The 25,867-nt window shown below is 44.8% G+C and overlaps 1 protein-coding gene across 1 annotated transcript in view; it reads right to left on the bottom strand.

The window, feature by feature from the left end:
* Positions 1-9,570: 9,570 nt before the first annotated feature.
* LOC117420083 (NUAK family SNF1-like kinase 1) overlaps positions 9,571-25,867 on the bottom strand; it is a 33,303-nt gene continuing 17,006 nt past the window's right edge. The window contains exons 3-7 of the mRNA XM_058985530.1: positions 20,869-21,020; positions 19,585-19,650; positions 17,168-17,287; positions 15,508-15,640; positions 9,571-15,167 (exon numbers count right to left, since the gene is read on the bottom strand). Of these exons, the coding sequence (XP_058841513.1) occupies positions 14,095-15,167; positions 15,508-15,640; positions 17,168-17,287; positions 19,585-19,650; positions 20,869-21,020 (1,544 nt within the window). The 3' untranslated portion in view covers positions 9,571-14,094. The remainder of the gene's footprint in view (positions 15,168-15,507; positions 15,641-17,167; positions 17,288-19,584; positions 19,651-20,868; positions 21,021-25,867) is intronic.

Raw genomic sequence — 25,867 nt, 5'->3', positions numbered from 1 at the left:
CCTCTGGAATGCACAGCCAGATGTGTGCTTTTTCACATGAGGAATGTTCTGTGAAACTGTGCATCTGTATAATGCAGATAATCTGTTTCCTAGCCCTGCCAGAGTCAGATCCCAGAGCCTGCAGGAATGGGTGTCTGTAGATATTAGTGGGGTTTGTTTCCCATGTGCACATGTGCATGTGTAAATTGGGAAACCGGAAACACCTGTCATATGTGTGTCATGTGTGCATTTCTCGTGTGTTCGGTCTGTCTGTCTTCTGATGAATTTGTTATGCATCCCTGACATGCATTCTGTAATAGATGCAAGCTGAATCTCTCAGCTTTGAGAAGCATGTGCACCTCTTATCAGCCTCGATTTGACCTTGAAAATAATCAGAGGGCAGCTCAGTCTCAAAGGTAGTGGTGAGATTCGTTTTATACTGCTGGATTGGAACATTGTACCATTGTAATTTTAGATATGATGGTAGATGACCACTCAGAGTCAGTCTGATACTCTAACCAGGGGCGCCGGAACCAGGTTGGCCAGGGGAGCCTGGCCCTTGCACTTTTAAAAGTGGGAGGGCCTGGCCCCCCCACTTGTTAACAAAATAAACATGTGCGCTGTGGTAAAACACATCATAGTCAATATCCTCGGAGCGATAAACTAAGCCTTTACTTCCACCACACTGTACACAAAGGATCCCGGTATGCAGAGTTCACGCGAGGTCTGACATATACTGGTCCTTTGCGTACAGCGTAACACATCACACATTGAAAAGTCTGTTAACCTAAAAATCTGTATGACCGTTAGAGTAAGACAAGCCGCCATGAACAAAAAAGGAGAAAAACTTGGACCCCCTAGTCAAAAACAAAAGCTGGCAGTCTAAATTGAATTTTTTTGGTACATCTCCATCGTCAGCAGCAAGTAATGCGAGCTCCGAGTCCGGGCTGCTGCTGTTCAAAGTCTTCAGCTTCAGCATGTGACAGTGAGACAGAATCAACCATAACTAGACCAACTTCTCAAGATTTTCAGGGAGAACCGGTGGATGGCGGGTCGGGCGAGATAGAATGTAATTCAGTGTGCTGCTGTATCCACGACTCCGGTAAGGGCATTCAACTAATAGTACCTAAGAAAGATACAGCAAGAGTGTACGGAAAAGGAGAAAAGGCTTGAGGAAGACATTTTAATTTTGAATGGTACAGAAACAGGGAGTGGCTTGTTTCATGTAAAACTCGAATGAGAGCTTATTGCGCAGTTTGTTGGTTTGCTGTAGCTAAACAGCTTGTTACCTTCTCAAAGTGTGGAGATGAAGGATTTGCTAAAGTTGGAACAAATAACTGGAAGAACTGTCCTGCAAATTTGGATTCACATGAAAATTCACATTTTCACAGGGAGTGTTTGCTAAAACTCAATGCTTCTTTGAAACAAGTGCCTGTGAATGCCCAGCTCGCCAATCAAAAGATTACTGATCAGGAAAAGAACAAGCGATGTCTGTTAGAACAATTGCGCTGTTTGCAATTTGGAAACATATGAAAAGGTAAGAATTATTTAATGATATATATATACAGTACAGGGCTTGCACCAAGTATTGACTCAAGGGGTGTGAAGACTTATGCAATCAAGACTTTTTGGTTTTTTATTTTTAATTACTTTTTGATTATTTCTATAATTATTCTTTCACGTTGAAAGTGTAGGTGATGTTGTGTAGATCAGTGAAACAAACTCCTACTTTAATGCATTTTGAATTGTATTTTTTAGGTAGTAGAATGTGAAAAATGTTCAAGGGTGTGAAGACTTTTTCAAGGCACTGTATACATATATATTTACAATTTGGGTTTACAGTTGTTAAATACAGTGCATTATAGAGTTGCTGACAGTTTTGTATAAACTCAATTTTGAGGGGTATGTTTTTTTGGCCATTTCAAAACTGATCTGCACTGCATTTGGCACACTTGGTGTCATGGAGATTTTTTTTTTTGGTTTATATACAAGGATGTTTCCGTAGTATTAATAATGGAGACACTCAGTAAAATGATACAATGCAAGTGAAGTTCAGAAATAATAATTATATACAGCTCTGGAAGAAATTAAGAGACCACTGCAAAATTATCAGTTTCTCTGGTTTTACTATTTATAGGTATGTGTTTGGGTAAAATGAACATTTTTGTTTTATTCTATAAACTACTGACAACATTTCTCCCAAATTCCAAATAAAAATATTGTCATTTAGAGTATTTATTTGCAGAAAATGACAACTGGTCAAAATAACAAAAAGATGCAGTGTTGTCAGACCTCGAATAATGCAAAGAAAATAAGTTCATATTCATTTTTAAACAACTCAATACTAATGTTTTAACTTAGGAAGAGTTCAGAAATCAATATTTGGTGGAATAACCCTGATTTTCAAGCACAGCTTTCATGCGTCTTGGCATGCTCTCCACCAGTCTTTCACATTGATGTTGGGTGACTTTATGCCACTCCTGGCGCAAAAATTCAAGCAGCTCGGCTTTGTTTGATGGCTTGTGACCATCCATCTTCCTCTTGATCACATTCCAGAGGTTTTCAATGGGGTTCAGGTCTGGAGATTGGGCTGGCCATGACAGGGTCTTGATCTGGTGGTCCTCCATCCACACCTTGATTGACCTGGCTGTGTGGCACGGAGCATTGTCCTGCTGGAAAAACCAATCCTCAGAGTTGTGGAACATTGTCAGAGCAGAAGGAAGCAAGTTTTCTTCCAGGACAACCTTGTACTTGGCTTGATTCATGCGTCCTTCACAAAGACAAATCTGCCCGATTCCAGCCTTGCTGAATTACCCCCAGATGAGTCCAATTTTCAGCTTTGCCCAACACCTGGTCGTCTAATGGTTAGACAGAGACCTGGAGAGGCCTACAAGCCACAGTGTCTCGCACCCACTGTGAAATGTGGTGGAGGATCGGTGATGATCTGGGGGTGCTTCAGCAAGGCTGGAATCGGGCAGCTTTGGCATGAATCAAGCCAAGTACAAGGTTGTCCTGGAAGAAAACTTGCTTCCTTCTGCTCTGACAATGTTCCCCAACTCTGAGGATTGGTTTTTCCAGCAGGACAATGCTCCGTGCCACACAGCCAGGTCAATCAAGGTGTGGATGGAGGACCACCAGATCAAGACCCTGTCATGGCCAGCCCAATATCCAGACCTGAACCCCATTGAAAACCTCTGGAATGTGATCAAGAGGAAGAAGGATGGTCACAAGCCATCAAACAAAGCCGAGCTGCTTGAATTTTTGCGCCAGGAGTGGCATAAAGTCACCCAACATCAATGTGAAAGACTGGTGGAGAGCATGCCAAGACGCATGAAAGCTGTGCTTGAAAATCAGGGTTATTCCACCAAATATTGATTTCTGAACTCTTCCTAAGTTAAAACATTAGTATTGTGTTGTTTAAAAATGAATATGAACTTATTTTCTTTGCATTATTCGAGGTCTGACAACACTGCATCTTTTTTGTTATATTGACCAGTTTTCATTTTCTGCAAATAAATGCTCTAAATGACAATATTTCTATTTGGAATTTGGGAGAAATGTTGTCAATAGTTTATAGAATAAAACAAAAATGTTCATTCTACCCAAACACATACCTATAAATAGTAAAACCAGAGAAACTGATAATTTTGCAGTGGTCTCTTAATTTTTTCCAGAGCTGTATATTTTTTTAATTATTATTGTTGTTTTTGTTGTTCATACTATAGTTATATGTTTAAGTAGCATGTTACTATACCCCCCCCCCCCCACACACACACCACCACCACACACACACACTTTGGTCTTGGCCCCCCCACTTCTACAAAGGTTCCAGCGCCCTTGACTCTAACTGAATCAATTCAGTCCCCTGGCTGTTCACTCAACCCCAATAAATGAAAGGACTGCTCTTGAGATTGTGATGAACCTGTCTAAAGCATAGCCTACCCCTTTAAGAGTCAATATTCCAAATTAAGCTAATTTGCATATCTCCGAAGTAGCGGATAGAGTACAAGGCCTGGTGTGCGGCTGTGGGCAGTGGATGAGAAGGAGAGCTTGTGAGCGCTCCAGTGCTCTGTCACACTGCGGAGCACGGATTTTGTTTTCTTTACTTGTATTCTCTCTGACTGTTTGCAGAGTTGTATTTTGAAAGCATTTGTCTGACTTTGTCATGTTTGCAGAGTTGCACTGAGATCATCTTGTGCTTGCTGATCAGCACCTACAGATAAAAAGGGGGGGCTTTATTATTTTCAGCAGTGAAGATCCCAGCCTGCATGCAGTTCTTCACAGATCCTGGGTTTCAGGTCCTGCGTGGGAATTTTGAGACGCCCTGCTCTTTCTTGAGCTCTTTGTGCGTTCGTCCGACTCCAGCTGTATATCTATATCTGCCTCCACCACATTAGAAAAACAAGGGAGTTGCATGCCGATCAGACCAAAACCATTTATTTAGAAAATCAGTTAAAGGGAAACACATTAGTTAAAACAGTGTGCACTAACACACACACACATACACACACACACACAGACACACTCAGACACACACTGGCACACACACACGGTTTTATTTTGAGGAAATCTCTCGTAATCAGAGAAGGGTCTGGAAATCATTGACCGCTCGCTCTGTAGTGGTTTGACTGAGGGCCAGACGTTTTTTAAACAATCAGAGACCAGACTTCAGAACAGCACGAAATTCCAGAATAGCTCTGGGGCTAAAAATAGAGAAGGGTGAGCGGAGAGATTTTTCCTGAGAAAGGCTCTGCTCATTCACAATGTTATCATGAGGACCATGCTCCTGAGAAAGGCTCTGCTCATTCACAATGTTATCATGAGGACCATGCTCCTGAGAAAGGCTCTGCTCATTCACAATGTTATCATGAGGACCGCGCTCCTGAGAAAGGCTCTGCTCATTCACAATGTTATCATGAGGAACGCGCTCCTGAGAAAGGCTCTGCTCATTCACAATGTTATCATGAGGACTCTCCTGAGAAAGGCTCTGCTCATTCACAATGTTATCATGAGGACCGCGCTCCTGAGAAAGGCTCTGCTCATTCACAATGTTATCATGAGAACCGCGCTCCTGAGAAAGGCTCTGCTCATTCACAATGTTATCATGAGGACTCTCCTGAGAAAGGCTCTGCTCATTCACAATGTTATCATGAGGACCGCGCTCCTGAGAAAGGCTCTGCTCATTCACAATGTTATCATGAGGACCGCGCTCCTGAGAAAGGCTCTGCTCATTCACAATGTTATCATGAGGACCATGCTCCTGAGAAAGGCTCTGCTCATTCACAATGTTATCATGAGGACCGCGCTCCTGAGAAAGGCTCTGCTCATTCACAATGTTATCATGAGAACCGCGCTCCTGAGAAAGGCTCTGCTCATTCACAATGTTATCATGAGGACCACGCTCCTGAGAAAGGCTCTGCTCATTCACAATGTTATCATGAGGAACGCGCTCCTGAGAAAGGCTCTGCTCATTCACAATGTTATCATGAGGACCGCGCTCCTGAGAAAGGCTCTGCTCATTCACAATGTTATCATGAGAACCGCGCTCCTGAGAAAGGCTCTGCTCATTCACAATGTTATCATGAGGACCACGCTCCTGAGAAAGGCTCTGCTCATTCACAATGTTATCATGAGGACCGCGCTCCTGAGAAAGGCTCTGCTCATTCACAATGTTATCATGAGGACCGCGCTCCTGAGAAAGGCTCTGCTCATTCACAATGTTATCATGAGGACCATGCTCCTGAGAAAGGCTCTGCTCATTCACAATGTTATCATGAGGACCGTGCTCCTGAGAAAGGCTCTGCTCATTCACAATGTTATCATGAGGACCGCGCTCCTGAGAAAGGCTCTGCTCATTCACAATGTTATCATGTGGACCACGCTCCTCAGAAAGGCTCTATTGTGAGTCTGTCGTCTTAGCTGTTAAAGATCCTCTGATCTCTACCTTCCATCACAGCCCTCCCCAGGTCCCACATTGCCCAGGAGTGAGCCCTGCTTGCGATGTGGAGGAGTGGAGAGCTGCAGGATCCTCAGCCTCTGCTACCCTTCAGCACATCTGCAATCTGCTGGAGGAAAGACCCCGGAGTAACTCGAATCACATATCGTGGTGTCTGCAGCCTTCACTGTACACAGGAAGAGTCTTCATAGCATCTGCAGGGAAAGCGGTCGGCCACGACCCCCTCCTGCTTCACCAATTTCATTGAAATGATCAGAACCGACTTTGCACCCGATTGGGTCTTTGTCAACAACTACATCCAGTTTTATACAAGAAGTGTGAAGAGCTAGTGTTGAAAAACGTTCTAGTAGTCAACACTACAGAGTGAATAGTCTATCTTGTGTTAATTCAAATCCAAGAACAGAAAGACCAGAGTGAATCACAAATGTAACCTATCTTACCTATGTGACAGTGACCTCCATGAGGGACAGGCACACAGAAATGTAACCTAGCTTACCTGTGTGACACTAACCCCCATGAGGGACAGGCACATAGAAATGTAACCTAGCTTACCTGTGTGACACTGACCTCCATGAGGGACGGACACACAGAAATGTAACCTAGCTTACCTGTGTGACACTGACCTCCATGAGGGACAGACACACAGAAATGTAACCTAGCTTACCTGTGTGACACTGACCTCCATGAGGGACGGGCACACAGAAATGTAACCTAGCTTACCTGTGTGACACTGACCTCCATGAGGGACAGACACACAGAAATGTAACCTAGCTTACCTGTGTGACACTGACCTCCATGAGGGACACTGACCTCCATTAGGGACGGGCACACAGAAATGTAACCTAGCTTACCTGTGTGACACTGACCTCCATGAGGGACACTGACCTCCATTAGGGACGGGCACACAGAAATGTAACCTAGCTTACCTGTGTGACACTGACCTCCATGAGGGACACTGACCTCCATGAGGGACACTGACCTCCATTAGGGATGGGCACACAGAAAGCACAGCAACTCAAGAACAGTGGAAGCTTCTCAGACCACGTTCCTTCAAGAGAACGATGATGCTGCAGATACACACCCCTTATCAGTTTAATGTGGTGTACCCTGGGAAAGGAAAAGCTAAAGGAGCACAGTTAAGCTTGATAAAGCACAGACACACACAGGTAAGTAGCAATGTCCGGTAGCAGACAGAGCCGAGCAGTAACTACATAGCCATGCTGGAAGGAGCTGAATTCCGTATGCTGCACAGCAGAGTGCAGGCTCCTCGTTCTGCAGCACACAGAACAGGAACTGTCTGAGGGAACAATGGGGAGCATTGAAGTCCCTCTCCTACAGAACGGTGCCCCTCCCTGGCTGAAATGTCCAAAACAACTACCATTCAGATAATACCCTGAAAAAATCCTAGCCCATCCATCAGCCAAACACAGCAGCGCCAGCGACAGCAACACAGCGGGTCTGGAGTGAGTGTTGCACTGGGACCCTGGCATCCTGGGACATTGCTGCTGATTGAACTGGAAGTGCACTAGACGGTTCGAACCGTTGTGATACTATTGAGAATTATTACAAACCAGCATGCTAGCAACACCCCTGCTGTGACTGATGTTTCTTCATTTCTCATTGGAAATATGCACATAAAAAAAACAAGTTAATGTTGATTACATTAAAGAGTAAGTAGCTGGGTTGCAAAAAATATAGCTTTACACGTCCCAACGTGTTCCTACAATAATGTACCTGTCATTCTTCTTTTCATTGTTAACATCCTGACAACTTTTTACACTCATAACTTTAAAGTGTGTTTCAAAGCTCCTTTCAAAATGTCCGCTCTAGTACACTGATAGTGTAAGGATTATTGCCCACATTGTCAAACAGGTAACACAGCAATAACGATCCATGATGTGGTATGGAACAGAAAAGCCAGCGCACTTGCTATGTTTGTTTTTTTTAATCGCTCTTCCTTCAGTGATTTACAGGACAGATCTCAAACCCCAGTGCACTAGAGCGGACATTTTGAAAAGAGTTTTGAAACAGACTTTAAAGTTATGCGTGTAAAAAGTTGTCAGGATGTTAACAATGAAAAGTGACAGGTATGTTATTTAAACAGTTGTAGCAGCACGTGGGGACGTGTGATGCTAGATTTTAAAATGACAGCTATGTTATTTAAACAGTTGTAGCAGCACGTGGGGACGTGTGATGCTAGATTTTAAAATGACAGCTATGTTATTTAAACAGTTGTAGCAGCACGTGGGGACGTGTGATGCTAGATTTTAAAATGACAGGTATGTTATTTAAACAGTTGTAGCAGCACGTGGGGACGTGTGATGCTAGATTTTAAAATGACAGCTATGTTATTTAAACAGTTGTAGCAGCACGTGGGGACGTGTGATGCTAGATTTTAAAATGACAGGTATGTTATTTAAACAGTTGTAGCAGCACGTGGGGACGTGTGATGCTAGATTTTAAAATGACAGGTATGTTATTTAAACAGTTGTAGCAGCACGTGGGGACGTGTGATGCTAGATATTAAAATGACAGGTATGTTATTTAAACAGTTGTAGCAGCACGTGGGGACGTGTGATGCTAGATTTTAAAATGACAGGTATGTTATTTAAACAGTTGTAGCAGCACGCAGGGACGTGTGACGCTAGATATTAAAATGACAGGTACGTTATTTAAACAGTTGTAGCAGCACGTGGGGACGTGTGATGCTAGATTTTAAAATGACAGGTATGTTATTTAAACAGTTGTAGCAGCACGTGGGGACGTGTGATGCTAGATTTTAAAATGACAGGTATGTTATTTAAACAGTTGTAGCAGCACGTGGGGACGTGTGATGCTAGATTTTAAAATGACAGGTATGTTATTTAAACAGTTGTAGCAGCACGTGGGGACGTGTGATGCTAGATTTTAAAATGACAGGTATGTTATTTAAACAGTTGTAGCAGCACGTGGGGAAGCGTGATGCTGGATTTTAAAATGACAGGTATGTTATTTAAACAGTTGTAGCAGCACGTGGGGACGTGTGATGCTAGATTTTAAAATGACAGGTATGTTATTTAAACAGTTGTCTCAGCACGCGGGGACGTGTGATGCTAGATTTTGACAGGTATGTTATTTAAACAGTTGTAGCAGCACGTGGGGACTTGTGATGCTGTATTTATCTGGAACCCTGCTACACACTCTATAAGCAGTTGATTCGGTATTTCTTGAAGAAACAAGGAGGTGTAAAAACAAAAAAAATGGTCAGGATGAAGCTGTTTCTATTACGAATGGAAAGTTATTTTTCTGTGTTGGTAAATGGATGTTGTGCCTCGTTGTTTGCAGCTTATCTCTGTGCTCAAGTAGATAAGCGTTATCACTGAGTGCACTGCTTTCTTTAATTCTTTTTTTCACTAACACTGTGTGCGCTGAGAACAATTGCATTAATACATGTGTGTGTTACAGGTAGAATGAGATCTGGGACAATCGGATAGCGTGGTAACTCCAAATGAATCACACAGGCACAATTTCAGCATTTATCGATTTCCCTAATCTTAGATTTCCCTATAACATAAAAAACAGAACTATTAAAGCACTATTAATCACAGTTTTAAAATAAAATAAGACACCAGCCAAAGAAAGAATGGAAGCAAACCAAGGGTTATACAACTTCCTGTATTTAAAATGCCCGTTTACAACATTCTCTTAATCAATCATTTAAAAAGAAAGGCAACAGCAGATCATTATTGACGTTTTACTTTTTTTTTTTTTTGTTCCTTATCTTCCAGCTCTGTTGACCAAGTCTAGTAGTACAGTCAATAGCCACAATGTGGAACAGGTAAGAAAGTTGGTAGCTGGTACACAATAGAGAGGGGACCCAAAATATGTAGCAATTACACAGTACAGAGGGGACCCAAAATGTGTCGGAATTACACAGCCAGTAACTGTCCCGAATCCCTACAGCCCCTCAGTTTGGTGTGACAGGGGGTTCTATAGCCAGGATCACATTGTGGAGCACATTGACCTCCAAGCATGGCTGCTGTATATACACATACCGTCCAGCAGGTGGCACTTGTGTATATACTTTTTAATATCCACTGGTAATTCATACAGGAATGTATAGTGAAAATGATTCAGTACATACCGCATTAGGGCACTGGGCCAATGTTTTGCAGTCCTCTGCATTAATCTGTGTGGGTAATGCCTTATGAATACAGCCTTGATGTTGGATTGATCAGGGGCTCTTTCCAACACTACCCTCCCCCTTAACCCCAAGCCTGCTTTCTAACAGCCAGGCCGTGCCGCTCCTCTGACATCTGTCACATCAGAACAGAGCATAGCAGTACACCAAACCCAATGGCTTTAAGACCAATAAATACAATTATTAAAAAACAAACATTATTATAACAGTAATCCGTCGCGTATCCGCCCGTCACATAGCCGCCCTAACTGTTTAACCGCCACCTCGTCAGCCACGTTAGTTTATTATTGAACAGCGAAGATTAGTTCAGAGATTGTAGATACTCAAAAGTTTTTCGTACACTGCATTGTATATGCTCCGTGCGCTGCCATTGCTGGTAGTGTCACGTGAGCTGTTGAGTGTGTTGATATGTAAATAAATCCTGTTCATCTGCGGGGTGTAACAGCTTCAACCTCGATCTCCTGTCTGTCACTCAGCAGTGAATGCACACACCCACATGGTAGAGGGCTATTCTGTCATAAGCATTAATACCTTGTATCTTTCTACACAAGGGATTTAGGGGAGCTCCCTAATAAAAGCTGAATCTCAAAACAGTAATTGTGTGAATATAGTAATTGTTACAGCTGTGTATAATGGTATTTAAAAGAGGATTCATTCATCCGACTTTTTACATATCCGCCCTTACTCTGGTCCCATCTCAGTCGGATATGTGAAGGATTACTGTAATAATAATAATAATAATAATAATAATAATAATAATAATAATAACAAGGCAAAGAAAACAAAACACAAAGTCACCTCAGCAGTCCAGGTTTAAAAAAACAACAACAATAATAATAATAATAATAATAATAATAATAATAATAATAATAATAATAATAATTAAATAACATATTATAATAATACTATAATAACAGTATCCAGTACACTTTTCCTTTCCTTTTTTTACTTTTTCTAGTTATTTCCAGTTTCCAGAAAGCACAGTTAGTCGTTCGCTGTTTGTTTGTGTGCTCGTTGATCGTTTGTTTGTTTGTTTGTTTGTTTGTTTGTTTGTTTGTTTGTTTGTTTGTTTGTTTGTTCGCTCGTTGATCGTTTGTTTGTTTGTTTGTTTGTTTGTTTGTTTGTTTGTTTGTTCGCTCGTTGATCGTTTGTTTGTTTGTTTGTTTGTTTGTTTGTTTGTTTGTTTGTTTGTTTGTTCGCTCGTTGATCGTTTGTTTGTTTGTTTGTTTGTTTGTTTGTTTGTTTGTTTGTTTGTTTGTTCGTGTGCTCGTTGATCGTTTGTTTGTTTGTTTGTTTGTAGGTAAGGTGTGCAGTGGATGTTACTTGTCATACACAATTAAGAGTTGCAGTGAGAATATAGGTAGGAACAAGACTGATCAGATGCATACGCTTATAAAGGTTTACTGTTGTATTTTTGCACTGTATTTTCTGCAGTTTCCCATGCTTTTCCTATGGTTATACTATGCATTTACCATGGTTTGACATGTTTTTATTATGCTTTACCACACCTCACTATAATTTACAATGTGTGCCTATTCTTTACTATGCTTTATTACACTTTGCTATGCTTTTACTATGGGAAACCTTTATAAGGGTATGTGTGGAATTGCTCTTAAACTGATGATTACTTCATTAGAATTCAGCAGCTAATGACCTTTTACTTCCTCACCAGTGAATGGTTGCCCGTGTTCCATTGTGTTACCCAGTTGTCTGCACTGTGTTACACAAGGTGCACACCTGCATTGAAACGGTAACCAGTGATGCTGCCCATTCGGGTCCCATTCAGTAAACTTGAACTCCTGTCTTATTTAAAGAAGGCTGTGTTTCAGCTCCCATGCAACAGCACCACAATGTATTATTGTTATACCAGTGCCCTTTAGCTTGCTGTGCAATGGCCTGCAGAATATCAAATTGGCATGATTTTAAAAGATCTCTTACTAAATTCAAAAACAACACCTGCAGACTTTCATTAAATCAAGTAGAACCAAGTCCCCAAGCCTGATAATATACACACAGGGACGGATTGCAGGCTCGTTCCATTGCATGCTGCTTCTGAAACCCGTGGAGCAGTCAGGCAACACCCCAGGGACCAGAGTTAGAGAGTGAGCCACAGCATGAGAGACGACACTTTACTTAGCAATGATTCATGCATTCATTCATTCATTCCTTCTTTCTGTTCTGCTTTCCTTGAACAATAAAACACTGCTGTGCTGCAGCATTGCATTGTCATCTTTGGTGTATTTTTCAGAACAATTTAAAATAATGTGCTTTTTTTATCAGATTTGACACTATCCCTTAGAAAGGACCAGAATGTATGTATGGTATGTGAAGGTCCCAACAGCTCACAGAGTATATAGGAACTGCCTGACTTTGGTAATACAGTCCTCCATCTACAGGACTTAGTAGCTTTTCTTTGGTAGCTCTGCTTCTTCACTAACACAACAACAAACCTACTGCATACCTGCTCAATCCTTCTACCATATCACTGCTCTGCTCCGTACTTTACTACATTACTCAATCCTGTCTGCTCCACAACTCTCCTCCAACAACCTCGCCTGCAGCGGGAGAGGCACTCGGGGGAACGGAAGAGGCATGGCAAGAGTGTGTCACGCGTGTGTGGGAGGGGTTATGTAAAGGGGTGGGGTTATGTAAAGGGGGAGGGGCTATGTCAGTATATGCATGGGTTGAGTTATGAATGAGTGGGAAAGGCGATTTGCTGAATGCAAGAATGGGAGGAGCTGTGTAATAGTGGAAGGGGTTGTATACATGCAATGGGTATATAAGCAGCGAGGGAAGAGGGATAAAAGATAGTGGTGAGTAAGAAGAGTCCTCATGCCCTCTCCCAGATAAGACAGCAGCTTTCCTTCAACATATCCACAACCCTTCTACTAAGCAGCTAACTCTAATTCAATCCCCAGCTTTCCTATCTTTCTATCTATTACACTCTGTTGTAAAGGACTCATCTATGCTGTCCAGTCCAGGCCACAGAGTCTCCGCCCTGCTGTTTCTGAAGCATGTCTTGCTCTGCAAGGTGATACATATTGAGAGAGCAGGCAACCAGATGGGATGGAGGTACACAAATGCCTCCGACAGTGCAAAAGCCACACACGTGGAATTCAAGGTTGCAGTGTTACAGCACTTAGATTACATGGTTTTAAATGACATTCATCAAGGAAAGAGAGCTGTCTAGACCAGCAGCACACTAATGCTGGCTGGGGTTCCCAACCAGCGAAGTCATGTGATCCCTGACCTGAAACAGATTCCAATATGACATCTACAGATTAGGAGCCGGGGGCGGGGGGGTCTCAGCCACTTCTCATCCATCTCCCTGGTCAGAAGACTTCAGCCCCCAACTGATCCAAACTTTTTGGCTGACTTCCTAATCTCCCCTTTCTTCCCTGCTTTCTTCATATCCCTTTCTCCTGCTCTCTTTACAGAAAGTAAAAACCTCTCTTCAACTACTCACTGCTTCATTGTCATTCCCTAGTAACTTTTAAATGGGACATGGAAGGAATGACAGAGGAATAGTATAATAGAAACTACTCCCTACTGTTTTAATTCACTAGTACCCTTGGTTGCAATAGATATCACATGTTTCTGTGGCGTCAACCATTTCCTTTTCCTGTTTAAACAGAAAACCAAAAAAGCACCCTTTTCATCTTTAGCGGTTTAATAATAACTATGTCGCTTGTGTACAGCCATGGCCAAAAGTTTTGCATTACCTTACAGAACTGTATTATGAATAGAAATTATGTTCATATAGTTTTTTTGTTTTAATTAGGTCTCAATCTTAACATTCTAGGGTGATGCAAAACTTTTGGTCACAGTTGTAGTTTCAACCTGCAACCTTCAGAACAGATTTCAAACTGTGAGTTGCAGATGAAACACTGGCTCGATGCGCTACGAAACGAAGAAAATCCCAGCTATCTACCGGTCGTCATTCTACCCCCCCAGCCCACCCAGGTGCTCGGCTGCATGGCTAGGTCAGATTGCCAGTGATCTCCAGGGCTTGCTGGTAGACCTGAGTCATGTCGTCCATGTCCACCAGCAAGGAGAAGCTGCCGCTGTCCCCCTCCAGCTGCCGGCCGCCCCGGTAGAACTTCCCCCTGTGCTGCTGCGGTGTGGCCTGGAGTCGCCCAAAATCCCCCACCTGGAGCAGGTTATCTGCTGAGACGCAGCTCCTGATCCTGGCCCTCCCACCCCCTGCTCCAGAGCCCATGCTGGCAGGCCAGTCCAGCAGGTCAAAGGACTCGTTGGACAGGATGCTGTCGTCGCTCACCACGCTGGAGGGGCGGCTCAAGCTCCGGGACAGCCCGGGAGAGCTAGGGCCTTCAGCAGAGGACTCTCCCGCTCCAGCCATGGCTGGCAGGGTGCCGCTGGTGGAGTATTTCCCGTTGCGCTTCAAAATCCCTTTCCTCCCCAGAGCTCTCTTGGCGGCAGAGTTAGTTCGGGGAGACTCTCCGCCACCCCCTAGCTGCTCGGAGGACTCGCTGCCTTCGGGGGAGGAGTAATACCCCGACTCCCGCTGCTGCTGGGTCTTTTTGAGGATGCCCTTTTTGGGCATGGTGGTCGATTTCCCAGCCGCCATCTTTGGCGGTGATGCCCCACTGGCTTTGTCCTGCTCCAGAGTCGAGCTGGAGTCGAGTTCCTGACAGGAAACAGCAGCCTCCGTGGCTCCGGGGCTGTGGGAGCCCTGCTCTCCAGGGGTCCTGGTCTTCAGGATGCCTTTGGGTCTCTTCAGGCCCGGCTTGTCCTCATCGTCCAGAGAGCGAGCCATGTCATTCTCCTTCTTGGACTTGCGCACAGAGCGCTGGCGGGCAACCGCGAGTGGTTTGCCCGGCTTGTTCTCGAGCTCGGGCTGCAGGCCGGAGGAGCGGTGCTGCCAGTCGATGAAGCGTGCCAGCAGAGGGGAGCCAGCCTCCCGCAGGGAATCGCAGTCGCACACGCTGCGACCGCAGCCCCAGTTCACCCACCAGTGGTTGGCGATATCCTCCACCGTGGCCCTCCTATCCGGGTTCACCATCAGCATCCATCGGATCAGACCACGCGCATCTGGACAGGGAATGGGAGGGTATAGGGGAGAGAGAGAGAGAGAGAGAGAGAGAGAGAGAGAGAGAGAGAGAGAGAGAGAGAGACGAGTTAACACTGAGGGATTTCATCAATGTATCTATTTATTTTACCAAGAACCCCTGAGATCACAGACCTCACTCCCAAGATTGCAACAGTCAATTGTAATTGTAACTGTGAGTTACAATTACAATTACAGAAAAACGTGAAAGCATCACGAGCATCATGAGATATGGAGAAAGGGTGAAAACAGAGCAGCACAGTGTACAGCACTCCGTGGTACAGCGCTGTGTGGTACGGCATGGTAAAGCACAGTCCGCAGTACCTGATGACTGTGTGGGCTCGCGGTACTCCCCACTGCTGATCTGCCGGATGAGGTTCTTGTGGTCGCCACCGTCAAAAGGCATGGTGCCGTAGACCAGTGTGTACAGAAGCACGCCCAGGGCCCAGCTGTCCACCTGTAATCACCACAGCACAGACAGGATGTGAGCACATCTAGTAGTGTTTAAAGCACTCTATTTATACTCAAAGAGCAGCAGCACTGTGAGCCTCCCTGCTCCAATGTGCCTCAACAACCACCCCTGCAGGGAGACTGCCTGCAAAGGTACCCACAGTGAATGTCAAGGGAAAAAAGAAAGATCGGGAGAAGAAGGACAAAAAGACAAAACTAAATAGCGGTCTCCAGCACAGCCCTGCAGGGACCATGCGGTCTCCAGCACAGCCCTGCAGGGACCATGCGGTCTCCAGCACAGCCCTGCAGGGACCATGCGGTCTCCAGCACAGCCCTGCGGGGACCATGCGGTCTCCAGCACAGCCCTGCGGGGACCATGCGGTCTCCAGCACAGCCCTGCGGGGACCATGCGGTCTCCAGCACAGCCCTGCGGGGACCATGCGGTCTCCAGCACAGCCCTGCGGGGACCATGCGGTCTCCAGCACAGCCCTGCGGGGACCATGCGGTCTCCAGCACAGCCCTGCGGGGACCATGCGGTCTCCAGCACAGCCCTGCGGGGACCATGCGGTCTCCAGCACAGCCCTGCGGGGACCATGCGGTCTCCAGCACAGCCCTGCGGGGACCATGCGGTCTCCAGCATAGCCCTGCCGCGGCTGCTTTAAGGGGTATTGTTGGGCGGTTTTGTTTCAGCAGTTATTTTTAATTATATTTTAGTGTGTTTGGACATGTCTTATTTTTTTTTTAACTGCAGTACCCACGGGTATAAATGGAATATGTGACTCAATACAGTGAAATATGAAGGGTGTTCAGCGTGACCCACTTTGTTTTGCCTGTGTGATTTTTGAGTGAGCTGTCTGAAAGCCTAAAAGCAGAAGACAATCTGTAAATATTTCAGCAGATCAGTTGAGGTGTGGAGCCCAGCTGCCAGCAGATTGTGATCAGTGTGCATTCCAGCCTGCCCTAGCCCTCTGCTGTAGGTGAAGCTTTCTTCAGTGGGACTGGGCTTGTTTACCTGAGATATTGCATTCCCCTCATAGCCCTGCCAGCATACTGTATATCATAACTGGGAAGCGTGTTGCACTAGTGAAGCTAACCTTCCTATTGTTTTACCAAGTGCCTGTCACTGCCTACGACATTTTAGAGCTTACATGCACACAAATAATTCTGTTTTTTTCCAGAGAAAAAACTTGAAAAGTTATTCAAACCTATTTATCAGAAAACATATCAGAGCGTTGTCATTGGATTAACTGTTCCTTTCCATGAAAACATTATTTCAGTGTTGTGTGCTCCCCTCTTTTCTGCTGATCCCCTGCTGTAACCCAAACTATGGCTGCTGTTTTTATGTTATTATTCAAAAGCACAATAAACCTCCCCCTGTTTAAAAAGTCTTTAGAAGGTAAATGTTTTTTGTGTACCATGTTCTAGAATTCCTGTTTTTAAATAAAAAGTATTTAAAATAAGAGGATTTTTTTTTAATATGGAGTATCAGTGAATATCCCTTGCAAGGTGCTATATTGTTGCCATGGTGACGCACCTCGGGCCCGCGGTAGGGCCGGCCATTGACGATCTCCGGGGAGGCGTAGAGGGGGCTGCCACAGAACGTCTGCAGGAGCCGGTCCTTGTGGTAGAGATTGGAGAGGCCGAAATCTGCGATCTGAAATGGACAGGACAGCTGGTTAGGCACCTCCACACAGGCAAGCAGGAAAAGTGGAGGTACTTACAACAGAACTGGCAGAAGGAACAGGTGTCATTGTTTATCCATTAACAGTCCAAAGCACCTTTGACCATTGTTCCATAGTCCAATTTCTGTGTTCTTGTGCATATTTTAGTCTTTTAGTCTTGTTCCCCTTTCTTAACAGAGGGATTCTTACTGCAACACATCCTTTAAGTCCTGATTTCAAGAGTGAACTTCATGCTGTTGATTTGATGGACAACGACACCTGTTCCTTCTGCCAGTTCTGTTGTCAATTCAACGCTCGTCTTCTTTCTAATCCTTAAGGATATTATCTTCAAGCATTGCTCATCCTTGTTTTTCCTTCTTTATGCTAGTCAAGGTTGTTATAATAGTAGAAAACACTAGTGGAGGCTTTGAGTAAATTGTTGATGCTCATAATGCATCAGAGTAGAAAAATGCAACATGTCTAAGACGTTTGCACAGCAGTGTATATACACACAATGAAAAAAATGAAAAGGTTGTTTTTGGATGTATACAAAAAGTTTAAATGATAACAAACGTAAGATCCCTCTCCTTCTCCAAAACAAGCTGTGCTTCACATTAGTGTGTGTTCTGTTTGCTCTTTGTTTTTCTTTTCTTCTCCTTCTGTAGGATTATGAGTCAGAGGTTTTGAATTCGGAGAATGTCCTCACATCATGCATTGTGTGTATTTATATAATATTCCATTTCAAACCATTTTTTTTTTTTTCTGGAAGTGCAGCAAGCCGTAATTGTAAAAACCTTCCATGATCCTAATTGAATCATAAACAGTATCCTCTGGGGAGCTTTTCCTTTCAATGGGAGGGCGATTAAAGCAGAGGGCTGAGGTCTTTGCCTACGACTTGAAGAATGGAGAGTCAGGAAGGGAAGTCCTCTGCCTTCTCTCTCCCCTTCTCGTTCTCTTTCCCTGCCTGCCTGTGGGCCTGTCTCCGTGTTTCCCTTTATTTCAGGCTCTACCTGAGTGCTTCTCTGTCTGCATTGCACTGCATGGACCGGTGAATGAGCTCCTCATGGACTGCACAGTGAAAAACAGGGACTTCAAACAGACGATGAAGCATGGCCAACTGAAAGAGAGGAGGCCAGCAGCTCTCACCAGCTAGCCACCATCATCTCTCAGCATATGGTAAAGGAAAGGACCAAGATTTGGGGTGCAGTAATAGCCACTTCCCACGAAAGTGCATAAGACCCCCCTATTTCAGCAGAACAGCTCCTCCGCTCCGGGGAGCCTGTCCTTCCTCTCAGATCCCTCTCTGCTGTGAAGAGTGCACGCCCCTGAGTGACACCCGCATTCAGATCCCAAGCAGCAGGACGCCCCCCCCCCCCCCCACACACACACACCCTCTTCCCTCCTCCCTTGCCTTGCCATCGCTCAGGAAGAGCCTCATTTACAGCGGGGTCCCTCCCTTCCTCACAGACTGATGCTTATCGCTACTCCCATTAAATCTTCCTACAGGGAGATGAATGCGAGCTGCGATTGCTTCACCTCCCTGGCACTCGCTGCTGGTTCAGATGCTTTCCAAGTTCAGTCTGGGATTGAGAGTGGCTGAGTCCCTGCCTGTGCTATGCCCAGCTCTTCCTGTCTTTCTTTCTGGGCTGCTTGTCGAAGGTATTATTCATACAGGAAGGGCACGTCCTTTCGGATTCAGTATCACAGATGTTTTGGGGATTAAGGAATTTGGGGGGATTAACTTCATGAGGACAGAGTGCAAGAACTTTTTGATCCATATAGGAATTTAAAGGGGTTTGACCCCCTTATAACAAGCACTAGCCACTAACGACTGTTCCTCCCTTTCTGGTGCTGAAGACATTTTCGAAAGATATTTCTTTTTTATTAACGCACAGCTCTGCTCGCAATTTCAATGTTAGAATCGCGTGCAGTGGATTTATTTGGCAAGTTGATGAGCAATTTTGAAACTTTAATGAAAGACCTCCACTTTGTATCTTTTTATAGAGCAATGGGTTGATAACATATTTACCCCATTAGCTCAATCCTCTACTCAGAAGATGGATAGTAGTACTATAAAATAAATGGAGTCCTAAAATTAGAGGTTTTTAGTGTTTTTCAGTGTCTTGCATGTTATAATGAGTTGCCTCTCGCTTTCAGTATGTTGAGACTAATCCTATACAGGGTTAGCCTCTATTAACAGCGCACCATGGTAAAATCATAGCAGTAAAGCACAGTAAGGAATAGTAAGCGCATGATAAAGTCCTGGCAACCTTTTTAACAAGTCTCTTACCTTAATGTTACAGTTTTCATCCAGAAGTACATTTTCCAGTTTCAGATCCCTGTGAACCACTCCGTTCTGAAACACAGAAGAAGCAAAACACATTAGTGCACATACATACAGACAGACATACATACATACATACACACACACACACACACACACACACGCACACACACACACACACGCACATATGTGCATACATTAGATGGCTATTTGAAGTTCTGTAGTCCAGGAGTGGTAGTAAAGTATTAGGATTAACCAAACTTGAATCTGAAATTCCTCAGGCACTATGATGCAGGCATGTGGAAAAAAACAGGGATGTTTTGTGACAGTACCTTTATGGTGTTATTAATTGCCCTTGTTTCTTATCAGCTTTTAAATGAACATGCAAGGGTGGCGACTGACTGACCCAATAAGATGCTCAAAGGGAGTCATTAGTTGCCTGTTCTGTTCTTGTTTCTGCTTTTACTCACATTGATCCTGCTGTAGAGAGAACTGATCCAATTGCATGCCACTTAAAGAATCCAATTAGAATCAAAGTGAATCAGTAACACCTAGATAGGGAGGACCGTATTCATTTGTATTTGCATGATAACAGGATAACAGATCTTGTTGCATGCTCATTAGGATTGAATTCAAGTCTTTGGTCATCACTCACACCTCCAAGGGGAGGACGAGTGAGCACTGAGTGAGCAGCAGTCCCAGGCCGGCTCAGCAGTGATGGATGTCTCTCACACGCTCAGCAATTCATGGAATGTCTTCCCAGGATGAGGGCTTGGAGTTCCAGAAGGAACTTTGCACACACACTTCTACACTCAGACACACACGCACACACACACGCTCACTCCCCCCCTCCCCCTCTGCTGGAGTCTGGATTCCACTCATTCCTTCACCATGGAGACACTAGAGTCCTCATGATGGCCCTCAGCTCTCTGATTAGCGGCAGTCAGCACAATGCTTCCCATCCGGGCCAGTGACATCACCACCCCTTCCAGCTGTGCAGACAATAGGGCAGTCCAGCCTGTGCATGTTTAACTGGGTTCAATAAATAACTTGAATATAGAGCTGGGATAACTACTGAAAAGGTCTACTTTCTTTCCTACATTCTTTCAAGATCATAACGTAACAAATAGTTGTACAAATTTGTAATGGGACTTATGATCCTGCCTCAATTGTCCATCTTTCTGCTTTTCTTCCATATGTCTTCCTCCCTTTCTTAACAGTGACAGGAATGCTTAGCTTATTGCAATGGTGAAGGGCAGCTCTGGTAGCAGGAGTGAGTGGAGCTCTTACCTTGTGGCAATAGTGGACAGCGGAGACAATCTGCCTGAAGAAGTGGCGCGTCTCCCTCTCACTCAGGCTCCTGCGCTCGCTGATGTAATCGTAGAGCTCTCCCTTACTGGCGTACTCCATCACGATCACAATCTTGTCTTTGTTCTCGAACACTGCAGCGGAGAGAAACAGGTCAAACCCACCTTTCCAGCACATCCATCCGGAAACTAACATTCCCTACTGTCTTCAAATCCATAACTTTAAGCACTCAATCATACTTCTCATGAGCAGATACAAAGGGGTTGATTAGATTAGTCTATACCCAGCCAGGATAAGGAACGTGTTTTTTAGAGCATTTTACTGCAATTGGGGAAATCACCCTGGCAGACATCAACCTCTTACCCCTGGTAATCACAGGATTACCTGTAAAAACACATGTTTGATGCAGCCCAGATGCATCCCCTGGAACCGTAGAATTACATGAAACAATCCAGGTATAGGTTGATGAAATCTACCTCCAGCAGCTGGAGGTCGCTGGCAGTGTCACCAGGGCTGAGGCCTGGCAGTGTGACCAGGGCTGAGGCCTGGCAGTGTCACCATGGCTGAGGTCTGGCAGTGTCACCATGGCTGAGGTCTGGCAGTGTCACCAGGGCTGAGGCCTGGCAGTGTCACCAGGGCTGAGGTCTGGCAGTGTCACCAGGGCTGAGGTCTGGCAGTGTCACCAGGGCTGAAGTCTGGCAGTGTCACCAGGGCTGAGGCCTGGCAGTGTCACCAGGGCTGTGAGAAGAGGTCTGGCAGTGTCACCAGGGCTGAGGTCTGGCAGTGTCACCAGGGCTGAGGCCTGGCAGTGTCACCAGGGCTGAGGCCTGGCAGTGTGTAACACCAGAGAGAGTTAGAGAGCAATATACCCTTATTTTCATAGCGTGGTGAGGATATGGAATTGATGCTGAGAACCAGATGAGCATTGAGGGGCTTTCTGATACATACATTGTCTTATGTTCTTACTATACAAACAATTTGACTGCATGTGGATGTTGCTTATTTCCACTTGTGAAACAATAACATTGCTTGTGCTTGGTAAATCTGGCCAGGTTTCAATAGTCACTGTTTTAAGTGTCTGTAATTTCATTATTATAACTTTCCTTGTTGCCTCAAGGAATTGAAGAACCGTGATTCTAATCTAAGATCTTAGTCTGCTCAGGGCTGGTGGAGCTGAGGAGAGGCAGGGGCTTACATCTGCTTACAAACCTCCCGATGTCCCATTGTTTGAACACAATGTGACCTGATTCTGAGGGACCCAATTAAACATAAATTAAGAAATGGCTTGGGATCCTGTAAAATCCCTAGTTCATTTTCTAGTTCTGAAGCAGTCTTTGTTTCATTTTCTATTTCACGACACAAATACAGTTAATTTGTATCATGGTTCTGTAAATATCAGCATTAAAAAAACTGCAGCAGATTGTCATTGACCAAGCGTACAGTGCACAGTGAAATGATAGCTTCAACTCCACAAAGAGCAGCGATGATATCACAACTAAAGAAAAAATGGTTTTAGGAATACATCTCCAATGCTAGTAGTGACTCCAATGCTTTCATATGTACCTTCTTACTTCTTAGCACTAACAACATTATAACTGGCTCCCCCTAACCTCTGTGGAAGATCTTTTGTTTCTTTGCTTCTTTATCACAAGCAGATTTTTCAATACAACCATGTATAATAAAAGGTGCTGCTGCTTGTCGGTGTCTAGTCCCATCCTGTGATGTTGCTCACTTTCACTCCAGTGGTCTAGCAGCAATCATGTGATACTGAGAATGCGTGCTATTAAGAATTAATAAATTAAATTAGAATGCCTTGCTTAGCTAGCTGTCTTTTAATAATGAAATGTAGAATCTGTTCCAGAATGCATAATCTTAAGCTGACCCAAATGTGTTCAATGTGCAGGCGGTGCCGTGCTGGTAATACACGGTGATACAGGCTTCAGGGGATAAGGCATTCTTCCCAGAAGGTCCCCAAAGTAAAAACACGTCTCAGTAAACAGTCGTTTACAAACACAGCGCTGTACACTTGGAACGACTCGCTGCCAGCAAGGAAGACACGGGGCCAGCGTTCAGGGTGTTAACACAAACCCTGGCTTCCAGTGCTTCAGTTACACAAACCCTGGCTTCCAGTGCTTCAGTTACACAAACCCTGGCTTCCAGTGCTTCAGTTACACAAACCCTGGCTTCCAGTGCTTCAGTTACACAAACCCTGGCTTCCAGTGCTTCAGTTACACAAACCCTGGCTTCCAGTGCTTCAGTTACACAAACCCTGGCTTCCAGTGCTTCAGTTACACAAACCCTGGCTTCCAGTGCTTCAGTTACACAAACCCTGGCTTCTAATGCTTCAGTTACACAAACCCTGGCTTCCAATGCTTCAGTTACACAAACCCTGGCTTCCAATGCTTCAGTTACACAAACCCTGGCTTCCAGTGCTTCAGTTACACAAACCCTGGCTTCCAGTGCTTCAGTTACACAAACCTTGGCTTCCAGTGCTTCAGTTACACAAACCCTGGCTTCCAGTGCTTCAGTTACACAAACCCTGGCTTCCAATGCTTCAGTTACACAAACCCTGGCTTCCAGTGCTTCAGTTACACAAACCCTGGCTTCCAGTCCTTCAAGATCCATTTGCAATGAGACGAGAATAAGAACATAAGAATGTTTACAAACGAGAGGAGGCCATTCAGCCCATCTTGCTCGTTTGGAATGCCCCATTTGGCGATTTTGAGAAAACAAAAAAGTTAAATGTGATTGTTTAAACATTGTTAAATTAATAACAGAGCAAGAAAACCCCCCCCCAGCTGAATTAAAGCAGACAACCTCTTGGATGCAGACCACCCAAACATAAGCGTAATAAACAGCCTGGGAGAAAAAGCGTGTGCCTCTCACGCCTCATCACCGAATCCTGCACCCTTCTGCACCCAATTCCATCATGACTTCCTGCCAACCCTCGACCTCTGACCCCAGTAAGTGTGGCATCCGGGGAAAAAGAAAACAACAAGTGTGCCAGTAGCAGTGTCTGAGTGTCTGACCCCCTGCTCTGTGAACGGGAACACACCCTGTCTCTCTGTCACTTTCCTCCTGGGCAGCTCACATCACTACAGTGCAATGTACTCAGGTACATAACCAGACCAAGCACAGGAACTTTTAAATCAAAACTCCCATAAGACTCCCCATTTTTAGGAGGCACACGATTACTGTACAGGTCTTCCTATTTTTCTTGCTGTCTGATTAAAACATCAGCAAAATTGTGAAAAAAACAGTGAATTAGTGAAGAGCCCTTATACAGTGCAGTACTTTTACAATGTACTGTCAGCGTGTACTAACTGTGCATTAACCACATTCGTGAATCGTTAAATATGGAGGGAGCCCGGTACAGTAGAATCATGAAGATAAAAATACTTTAAAACAAACCCGATCGTGTGCCTTCAGATTGAACTCCATTCCACTGACATGATCGGAGTTGAGAGTCAGTACTGAGGGTATGTGGTTATAAAAGGCATTATCTCTCCTCTCCACTTGTGCTCCAGGAGTTGACAAGCTGTGAAGCGACGTGTTCCTAAGGCTGTGAGCTGTGGACTGGCAGCCACTGCGGCTCACAGACCCGTCACGAATCAGAGCCCTGGAGAACACTTCAGAACCACCACAGCCTGTCCACGGGATGCCCGCACCAACCTCATCTGACTTCTGACAAATCTGAAGATATAGTCTGAAAGCAAGCCAGCCTAGATAGGAGAACGTTAAGGGTGCTATACAGATTCTTCTATGCTTAATATCCAGTTTCATTACAATTGGATGTGCAGTTCACAAGATATAGCCATAAATGTAACTGTGACCAAAGCACTGACAATCGGACAAACAGATATACAGGCTATGTCCCCGTAGCTGGCAAACTTCATTCTACCAATTATATTTAGTTCTAGTAGAGACAACTAGCGAATCATGCTGTCTTCAAGATGCTCTCCATAACAGATTCCACATGCAATATTCCACGGGGCCTAATGACATCCCTGGGTCTGTGTGTTACTGCTGCTTTGTTCTATAAACACCCTTCAGTGAAACTGGAGAAAGACAGATCATATATCATGTAAACTTGGGTGGTTCTTGCAGTAAAAAACTTGATAATTATGCACCATTACTAACATGTCTTAGATCCCAGAAGAGCATCGTGTTTTATAGTGGCCCGGGAGATTAACAGTCAGTAAATCACCCGTGTTTGGGGGGGACACCGTTGCTGTGGAGACATTCAGACACTGCACTGATCAGTTCAAACAGCCCCTGTGGTGTGCTGCTGGACTGGGGAGATGTCCTGGAATGGGTTAGCTGGGTTCTTCAATAGAAGCAGCTGCAGGAGCCTGTGTTTCATCTACAGAGATCCCATCTCCCCCGGCCCTGGGATTTACAGCTGCAGAGTAATAAGAAGCAGATGTTTAGCGGGGGGGGGCGGGGGGGGGGGGGGGGGGGGGGTCAGTGGACTGGTCTTGATAAAGCAGCTTGTAAACCCCATCCGAAACCTGACTCCTCTGATGTGGGACACCCCTCTTCTAGAGTCAGAGCCTGCCTTCCGTCCCACAAGACCAGCGCTGGCTGAGACCTGGGGGACGGGATTGATTTCAGCTGCCCTGCGTATGACCTCTGTAGCGCACTCACACACACACATACACACACACACACACACACACACACACACACACACACACACAGACAGACTGCAGCAAACCGAAAGGATTCCACTAGCAGATTTATCTACTCTGCAGAATGCAGCAGCATGTGTTTTAAGAGAGCAGCGTCTCATTTGAGCTCCACAGGGTGACCCTCCTCGTGTTCTTGTGTCATTCACAGGTACCAGCTCCCACTCAGAATCAATAGCTACTGTTATTCAACCACACTTCCATCTGACCTGCGTTACCTGCTCACAAGAGGCATGAGCGCAAACGGAGTACATGTATATTGCATTGATCATCATTGCACTGAACTGCAATAT

This window comes from Acipenser ruthenus, chromosome 14 (genome assembly GCF_902713425.1).
Source record: "Acipenser ruthenus chromosome 14, fAciRut3.2 maternal haplotype, whole genome shotgun sequence".
NCBI classification, from domain to species: domain Eukaryota; kingdom Metazoa; phylum Chordata; class Actinopteri; order Acipenseriformes; family Acipenseridae; genus Acipenser; species Acipenser ruthenus.
Note: the sequence above shows the minus strand (reverse complement) of the source record. Positions and strands in the feature narration are given on the sequence as shown.